The sequence below is a fragment of the Gambusia affinis genome, linkage group LG12 (genome assembly GCF_019740435.1).
Source record: "Gambusia affinis linkage group LG12, SWU_Gaff_1.0, whole genome shotgun sequence".
NCBI classification, from domain to species: Eukaryota; Metazoa; Chordata; class Actinopteri; order Cyprinodontiformes; family Poeciliidae; genus Gambusia; species Gambusia affinis.
Window position 1 is genome coordinate 25,523,159 of NC_057879.1, and position 9,266 is coordinate 25,532,424.

Genomic DNA, 9,266 nt, shown 5'->3' on the forward strand with positions numbered 1-9,266 from the left:
CATTTACTGGGGGAGATTCTCAAGTGGTCGTATGAGTGTCATGTCGGGTGATAAAAACATATTTAAATGACTCTATTAAAAGGCAGAAGCAGCCGCTACTCAGTGCCGCTCCAAGCCACCAGCAGCTCAAAATTTTGAATCGGCACTAAACTCCACTTCCTCGTTTTGCTGCTGCTTATATAGCGCTCTAAAAATAGCGCACCAACCACGCCACTGAGGGCTGCGCCAGATCCGACAGCATTGGCCAGGCTCTGGTTGTAGGCGGGCCGTGCGCTCCGCACACTGATTGGTTCGCGTTCAAAACGTAATGTAATCACATGGGGTTAGTTCGTCTGTAATTTTGAATCGGGGGGGAAGTTTACAGTGCGCTGACAGACTTTTGAGCGAGTTCAGTGTGGAGGGCTCCTTGGTGCGTCACACTCTCAGAGAGCCAGCAGTGAAGTGCGCGTCTATCCCAGGCTGTCATACATGCACATACAGCAGAGAGCCCAGCTTCTTTCCAAATACAGCATTCTTCTTCTTCTTTTTCACACGCTTCACTTTGTTTCTTGTTTCGGCTGAGACTCGAGAAGGAAATGGATGTCATACCGATGTGCAGCATCTTCCAGGAGCTCCAGATTGTGCACGACACGGGATACTTTTCTGCTTTGCCGTCGCTGGAAGAGTACTGGCAGCAGGTAAGAAGACAACACAACCCGCCGCTTATGTGTAACTGCTTAACAAGGAGCGCAGGGAATGTAGGCAATTAGATTTGTGGAAAGCGTGTTTTGCGGTGACAGCTGCCTGTCTCTGTTAAAAGTAGGCGGTTTTAGGGAAGTCATGCAAGTTCCCTTAGAGGAGCTGGACTTTAACTGAGCAAAATAAAAAAACAAGCAATTTTCTTTTACAGGTTTACATGGTGGTAAAAGAAAAACATATAACAAAACTTTTCAAACCGTCATATCCACTGTTAAGTGCAACGTAGCAGAAATATTCCGAATGTTTTGAAAATGATTTGCACCTCTGCTGTGTTTTCGCTCTGTTACACCATGCTTTATTTTTTTCTGCTGCGGTTTTGCTCATGCAAATATTCATGTAGACGATTTTGACTCGTCGGCATGCAACATAATGAAAACACGCCGTGCTGCAGATACAACGGCTGAATGGCGAGCCGTGAGTCTTTGCGCGTATCTCCTCCTCCTGTTACGCCTTCTTTCCTTCTCTCGCTTTCTGTCTTTTTCTCTCTCTCTTTCTATCTCTCTCTCACCCGCACGCGTACACTCACAGCACTCACACACATACTGGCAAACACACATAAGAGTGACAGGTTGAGAGAGGGAATGACAGCGGAGACTGTTTTTGCTCCAGTGTGGCTCGACCAAGCGGACCCTGGATGACAGAGCAGCCGTTGGAGTTTCAGGCTGGAAAAAGTCTCGTCTTGTTCACGTTGGGACATGAAATGATTTAGCTTTGCTCTCCTTTTTCCAGTCTCTCGGTTTATCAGACCCTTTGCACGCTCCTCGTTCCCAGTCGCCCTCTCAGGCATTTAAAGCTCGCTTGGGATTTGTCCAGCGCTGCTGACAGGGACAGGGGCGCATCCAGAAAGTTTTGTAACGGGCACCACTGGTAATCTTTAGCTGGCACATCATAAACAAATCAGGGAGTCTGAAATTTAAATGAAATATAAAAATAAAATAAAATACACAATCCTCCTTAGAAAAATCTAATCTTCATTTAGTTGATATTTTGTGTATATTCCCAAAATCAGCAAATTGACATTCTTCTTTTTAAGGCAAAATGTGCTATTTACAAATTAAAAACTGCAAGTACCCTAAATGTTGAGGTCAATATGTGATCCTGGTGTCATTTGAGGGTGGGGCCACGAGTGAGTGACAAGTGATAGACACTGAAAAATGCTTCAATGAAGAAGAAAAGAAGAAAACATATTAATATACACTAGCAATTGGCCAGAGACTTGATGAAGTTTCATTCCTTATTGAAAAAATGCTTGAAATTTTACAATTTGCATTTTAAAAATATATTAACCAACAAAATCACCCCAGTAAACACCAGAATAAAGTTAGAGACATGTTTGATTCCATAAAACTTATGAAATCAAAACAAAATCAATGAAATGAATGAATGAAATCAATTAATTGATTCAGCCCAAATCAATTCATTGATTTCATATGTTCATTGATTTTGGCTTTTGAAACCACTTCTATCAGCAAACCTACAGCATATCTGTTTGTACTATATAGTCTTTGGGGGGGAATCAGAATTGGTCATTACAGGAAATTAGAATCAGCCAGGAAAACTCCCATTAGTGTGTCCCTTAGAGACCCAGAGACCAGTGAATTTCTATCATTAGCCATGGCTGTCCTTTGTATTCCCTTGGTGGCGCCATTTGAATTCAGTTCATTTATTTCCCTTTCTAATTTACTCCAACCGTGTTTATCATTTAAACTTAGTTTATTCTTTATAGATGTATATTTGTAGCTTATGCTGATTTGAAACAAGACAAATGTAAATCACATCTGTACCATTGTAAAAACCACAATGGTCTTAGTTTAGTTTTTTAAAGTAACATCACTTAAGTTGGCTACACAAACAGATATGTTTGACCATTTCTTTGCTTATTTCAGTGCACTTTGTATGGTTTCGTACTTTATAAAAATCAACCAAAGAAAGGATCCACTTTTCTCAGGTGACACAGATATAGATTTTCCTAATAGATACCAAGTTAAGATTTTTGAAAATGCAGAAAGTGTACCGAATATTATGCTAGAGGTTGATACATGCACAGGCTTAAAATGTTGAGAGATCTTATTTTTGATGCAATCAATCAATATGGAAATAAGTGAACGAAAAGATTCTTCATTATTTGGCTTTTTGATAACTAATGAGAGCAGATCTAGAAGAACAGCCAGTTCCCATCTCCCTCTCTTCCTTTCTCTCTCCCTCTCTCTCTCTCTCATTGTTTCTAATTGCTATAATTAATTTTCTATGAAATTCTAACCAAGTTCTCAGTTTGCTTGGACTCAATCACAACTTTCCTGTCCAAGTATAAGACAGAATCATTTTATTGAGCTCCACCACAGTAACGTTTGACTAAAAACTGGAATGTGTCCCATCACTAAAAACTGCCTGTAAGCAGATGTCACTTCTAGCTTGTGCTCGCAATCTGCACAGGGTTAAGGAAGTGCTCTCTCACTTCCTTTTTGCAAAAAAGAAAAAAAAAGAGCCCTACAATCCAGAGCGGCTCTTGCAGTATTCATGCTAGGCTCTTTATGGACCTCCACGAACCAGACCTCCCTCCTCCCAGTCCCCTGTGTGCTATGTTATTTCTAGCGATGCCTCCAAATGCATTATTAAATCCACATTATGCTAAATAATTGATGGATTTAAAAGATCTACAAGCACTTCTCTAACTCAACGAGGGGGCGGCTCTGTAGCATATGTAAATTTCATGACCAACCTCAGCACGCACCTACACACACAAACACACATCTTTGCGCGCTCTCGCCTCATGCATGCGTTTACGGGCTGGAGCACCTTGTTCTTGCATGCTCTCAGGATGATACGTGGTGCTTGTAATCCTCCTTGATACAGCCTCAGAGGGCACCCTGAGAGTGCACTTCTGCATAGGACATTGTGTCTTGCTTCATTCCTGCAAGCAGAGAGGAAGTGTAACCTGTAGGATTGCCACAGCGCATTTCTTCCTCCTGCTGCTGCTAAGAGAGAAGAAGCACAACACAGGAGGTCACCAGAGTTTCCTGTAAAAATAAACATAATTTTTGGCTGTTTTCTGGATTTTCCAGCTCAGTAGAAGTATTCCATTACAAGCCATTAGGCTGTTTGCACCAGCAAACTCACTGCTATCTTGTCCTCTCTCCACACAGACATGCCTGGAGCTGGAAAGGTACCTCCAGAGCGAGCCCTATGTCTCGGCCTCTGACCTCAAGTTTGATAATCAGGAGGACCTGTGGAGCAAGCTCATGCTCGCCTGTGGGGACAAGTCAAATGAGGCGGACCCAAAGAGCGGCCACATCAAGGAGGAGGTGGACAGTCACGACATCCAGCCTCTTGACGTCGGCGGTTTCAACTCCGACGCCAGCAGCGAGGCCTCGGACAGCTCGGAGGAGCTCTCCCCGACCCTTGACTTCTCCTCTGGCTCTTTGACTGACATGCTGGGTGACAGCGGGGAAGACTTGGGCTCTGCCATCATCAGCACGCCGCCCTCATCTCCTGAGCTCAGCAAGGAAGGCTCTGTGGCCCAGGTGTGGAGTGGGATACAGACAGTGCTAAACTCACCGGGTAAAATAAGGACTGGGGGCACAGACAGGTCAGTGGAGAGGTCAGGGATGACCAGCGGGGAAACGTCTCCTGATGGGAGGAGGCGGGTGCACAGGTGCCACTTCAACGGATGCAGGAAGGTGTACACCAAGAGCTCGCACCTCAAAGCACACCAGCGCACACACACAGGTAAATATACTCAACAATGACACCATTGAATACAGAATTCTTGCTCAAATACTCCCACATAGTTTGAATAGTTTTCAGAAGGAATGCCCTCAACTGTGACCTAATTCACACAGTGAAACGTGACTTGGTGCAGAAGGGAGGGGAGAGGCAGGAGGGGGAGGGATGTGCTTTTGTGACCAAGCGGGACCCAGAGGATGTGGATCCTGAAAACAAATCAACAGTTCTCAGATTTCACCATGGGAAAAGACTCAGAAACTTGGTTGTATGCATTCAATTTAAAAATAAAGACACAGAGAGATGGCGTTTAATTATGGGAAGCTGACATTTGCAGTGTTTTGTAGGGGGTTCAGACGTTAGCGGTTTCCCTCGTCACCTCTGACCTCTGCCAGGCTGTTTACAGCTGTGCCGCCTATTAGCAAAGGAAGTCACATTCCTATCGTCCCTCTCCAACCGCACTGGGCTTATGTTTAAGAGCCCTCATAGCCTTTAGAAACAGACTCTGTTTTTTTTCTTTTTCTTTTTTTCTCGAACAGCTCCCCTCTATTACATAAGCCTTCCACTCAAGCAGCTCTGTGCTGCTGCATACCACAGATCCCGAGTCTTACAAGGTTGTTTTTCTCCTCAGCTTACAGTAGTCAGCCCAGTCCACTTAGGGATCATACTTTCCCAGAAATCAGCATTTTATCAGCTCTTGTACAGTAAATATTGGCTCACATTTCAGATGTATTCACTTACAATTACTAAACCATGAACATGCAATCATTATTTATTCATGAAACTGCCAAGAGTTATGCAAGAACTTTTGCACTCATTGACACGGAACCTCTTTTGTGAATGTTTGCATTTGACCTCATTTTGACTTTTTTTTTAGGTGAGAAGCCCTACAGGTGTTCATGGGAGGGCTGTGACTGGCGCTTTGCACGAAGTGATGAGCTAACCCGACACTTCAGGAAGCACACTGGAGCAAAGCCATTTAAATGCAATCACTGCGACAGGTGAGATCTTGTTTTTCATCATTCATGGATGTATTTTACCTTTAAAACACCACCATGAATCCAAAACTCTTTTTCTTGTTGCTCTTTCTGTTAAACACTCCCTTATTAACATAGAGAACAAAAGGTTGCTTGTAATAACAGGGTTCTAAGAAGTGGAGTTAATGAAGACTGAATAGAGGTCAAGTTCAAGGAGAATTTAAGGTTACTGTAATCTAAAAGCAAAATATGCATTTTAGATAGTAGCCTAGATATCATAACTAGGGTAACATTGATGCTACACCAAATATATATTTTGTAACCATTAATAAACATGCATAAATCAATGTTAAGAAATTCAAATATTTCTTTAGTTTATTAGTTACTAACTTGTGTATCTATATTAGATAACATTGATCATGATATTAATGGTGTTACAACAGAGCATATATGTGACTAAAGGCAAATATGGTATTTTTCATAAATTTAACATTTTTCTACCTACTAATTTTTTCTTGATTCTTTTAAAATATATAAACACTGTATTATAAAACAGAGTAAATAAATCGTCCAAGACTTCTTATGCTAACAATGATGGGACAACAATGGAAATATTTGAAATATTTGTAATTTTTAAAGTGAACATTTCTACATTATTTTTTTGTTTTTCTCTCTACTAGGTGTTTCTCCCGTTCGGACCACCTGGCGCTGCACATGAAGAGGCACATCTAAGATGGCCTCCATGTTGAGAGCTCTGAGGGATGAGTCTGGTTGATTGTCCCGACCAGTTGGGACTCAGCAAGGCCGGTGTGTCCGGGGAGCATTAACAGGGACACCGCTGTGTTCCAGTCAGTGGAAAGACATGAAGCAACACAGGCTATTATTTGCACCATACTTTGTGCCTCCAACACCTCGCTGTGGTGATTGCTCTTAAAAGGCTTTTACAGAGGAGCACGGGGTGAAAAGAGAAGATGGGAAAGATCTTGGCCGGAGTTAATGGAAAGAGACTCTTCTGTATGGTGTTAAATGCTTTTTTTGGGGGGTTTTCTGTTTTTCCTGGAAGATTATGGGACTTCAGGAGTGGGGGTGCTATTCCTCCACTGACGGTGTGTTTGCCTGTACACATGGGACGCTGAATGCCTGTGACTGGATGCCTGTGCTGGCTTTATGGAGTGGCTGGAGCTTGCGAGTGAATGACATGAAAGGGGCGATGTTATACAACCACGGTTTTCTTGTTGGGGAGGGAAGGGAGGAAAAGGGGCGAGAGGATGACCTGATGTAAGAATGAATGCAAGCAAAGAATTCTGTCTGTGTTGGTCTGTTCGCTAAGGCAGGGAGTGAGGGGTTGTTTGCTAGAGTCGATTCCTTTTGTTTTTTTGGTTTCTTTATCCAAAGGGTGACCCCTTTCTGCCTGGAGGTGGAATTACAGCTCCCTGTCTGAACTTGGGAGGTTGTTTTGTTTAGTGCAGCTATTAAATGTGCAATGTATTACGTGGCCTGTCTCACAACATACACGTTATAAAGCTCATTTTGTTGTCCATTGTGTAAGCCTTGTATCCAAAAAGACAAAAACAAACAAAAAACTATTGTACACTAACACTTATGACCATTATAGCAGCCGTTGCATGGGATCTGGGGATGTCTTGCTCACTTGTGTGCGTAGAGGACAACAAATTTCCATTCAAGTGCAGCTACTTTCTTGTTACTCGGTATCATACTATTGTAAAAAACATAAGGCGGTCTTGGTTTTTTGTTATTTTAAGAAATTGGGGATACCACTATTGCTTAGCAATTCTCTTGGTTGAGGGTTTTTATTTAGTTCCTTTTTCTTCACATTTGCTTTTCTCTTTTGTTCTGTCTGTAAATGCACTGTTGACCTTACTGATGCCTTATGTAAGTGGCCTTGTCCTGTTAAAAAGATCACTCCCTCACACATACACGCGCCAAACGGCCATTGCTAATGCAATAGTGCGTTTACTGAATAGCTTTACAAAGGCTCTTATCCATACACTTGCACCTTTCTTTTGTTTCCTCCAAACTTTTGAACAGTAAAAAGAAAACCTATAAAAATACTATAATATCAACTTCACAATGACTGCCGCTTTTCCATATTTGTCTTTCTTTTCCTTGAAAACATCAGAACAAATCATATTCTAAATGATTCCAATTTGAGACAGAGTTGTGGAGCCTTTGGGAGAAAAAAAATCACCTTTATAGTGGTTTACTACTATGTAGTATAAGACGATGTGGATGCACTGCAGATAAACTGTAAGCTGCTGTTAAAGGTACAGAGCCTTGGAAACATGTTCTCGTAAGATGTGCATTTGGTCACATAAGCAGTGAGGGGATGGCATATACAGCAAACACATCAGGACCGTTTGTAATAGTTGATGTGTTCTCTGGTATAATAGATGTGGTATGAGATGATGACAGCAGTCTTAATCACGAGTCTGTTATTATGTGTGTTTTGTCTCGCTTTGCTCTCAACGTGAGTCAGTATTTTTCCTCAGTCCCAGTTCAAACAACCCTTAATCTGCCTAAACGGTACCAAGACCAGTCTAACCAGTTCAGCTGTGCTGTGCTTCAGGTCAACGGGTTTCTGTCTCTGTCAACTTCACTTGCACATTCAAACCTAAGTTCAAGGTATTTTTTGAGGACATTTCATCCCCATTTGCCAACTGGGACAAAAGATTTCCTCCTGGATTATGAAGACATAAAACAAAGTGTTAAAAATGAACGTCATTCGTTTGTATCTTCATATCAGTTGGCATCACAGGTAGCCTTGTCATAACCTTTTTGCAGGTTAACCTGTTGTAGATTAATAACAAATCAGTTAGTAATGCTTCTTTTTTTACACTGAGAAATGTCAAAAGATGCAATTATGCATTTGTTGTTAAAAAGGCCATTTTGTAAGAAAGCATATATTTTAATGGGTAAGGGACCAAAAGCAAGCGCAGTGAGTCATTTCTAAATAAAACCGATAAAAGACTGAAGAATTACTGTAAAATAGATGCACTCCATTTTTGTTTTCATTTGTTTGTTTAACTTTTTTGTCATGGGAGAAAAATTAAGTAAGATTGAGTAATGCACATTTTCGGATGGTATCAATAGCGCCTACACTTGTGGCCTGTCATTTTTCAAGAGGAAAAAAAAAACAACTTTATAGATGTGAATTGTTCTGGACACTTGAAATGTCATCATCTTGCATTCTGGTGCCCGTATAATTTTAATGAAATTGTTATTTACCTGTAATTTCTTTCTCTCAACTTTTCAAAGACCTGCAAATATACCCTGTCTTTAGCTAGAGTTGAAAAAAATAAATTGGATAATATGAGGCTCTATTTTTGTTTGTTTTATGGCATAACAAGATTTTTTTTTTTCCATTTGAAATTGTTTTGTAAAATAGTTTCTGTATGAATGTATTTTTTATTGAAAAATGGATAAAAGACTTTATTGGTTCTACATGTGTCTGTTATTTTTTTCTCCTCTGCTCCTTTCATCACAAGCCTCCGATGGGAATAACATGTTTATGGTATAACCCATAGTTTCCATAGGTGGAGTTATTTTTCTCTCCCTCCCTTTACACATAGAGGTTAATGTCAGGGTCGACTGCAGAACTGGAGAAACTGGTAGAGTTTTAAAGGGCTCTTTCCTGGCAACTATGGATACTTATTTTTAAACCAGCTTGATGTTAACTTTAACAATGCATGCTTTTCTTTCTGTCTTATGAAATATCTGGAGACCCAATATTGATTTGTGGAATAATATAAAAAAATACTGGTAAAATAAAAGTACACAGAAATGCAGCCTTTTAAGACATAATCCTGGATA

The 9,266-nt window shown here is 41.0% G+C and overlaps 1 protein-coding gene across 1 annotated transcript; it reads left to right on the top strand.

Moving 5' to 3' along the window:
* Window positions 1-267: 267 nt before the first annotated feature.
* LOC122841633 (Krueppel-like factor 6) lies at window positions 268-8,897 on the top strand. Its single transcript, XM_044135103.1, has 4 exons — window positions 268-677; window positions 3,882-4,464; window positions 5,336-5,459; window positions 6,116-8,897. Exons 1-4 carry the CDS (start codon window positions 576-578, stop codon window positions 6,165-6,167), a joined length of 861 nt encoding a protein of 286 aa, XP_043991038.1. The 5' UTR covers window positions 268-575; the 3' UTR covers window positions 6,168-8,897.
* The last annotated feature ends 369 nt before the right edge of the window (window positions 8,898-9,266 follow it).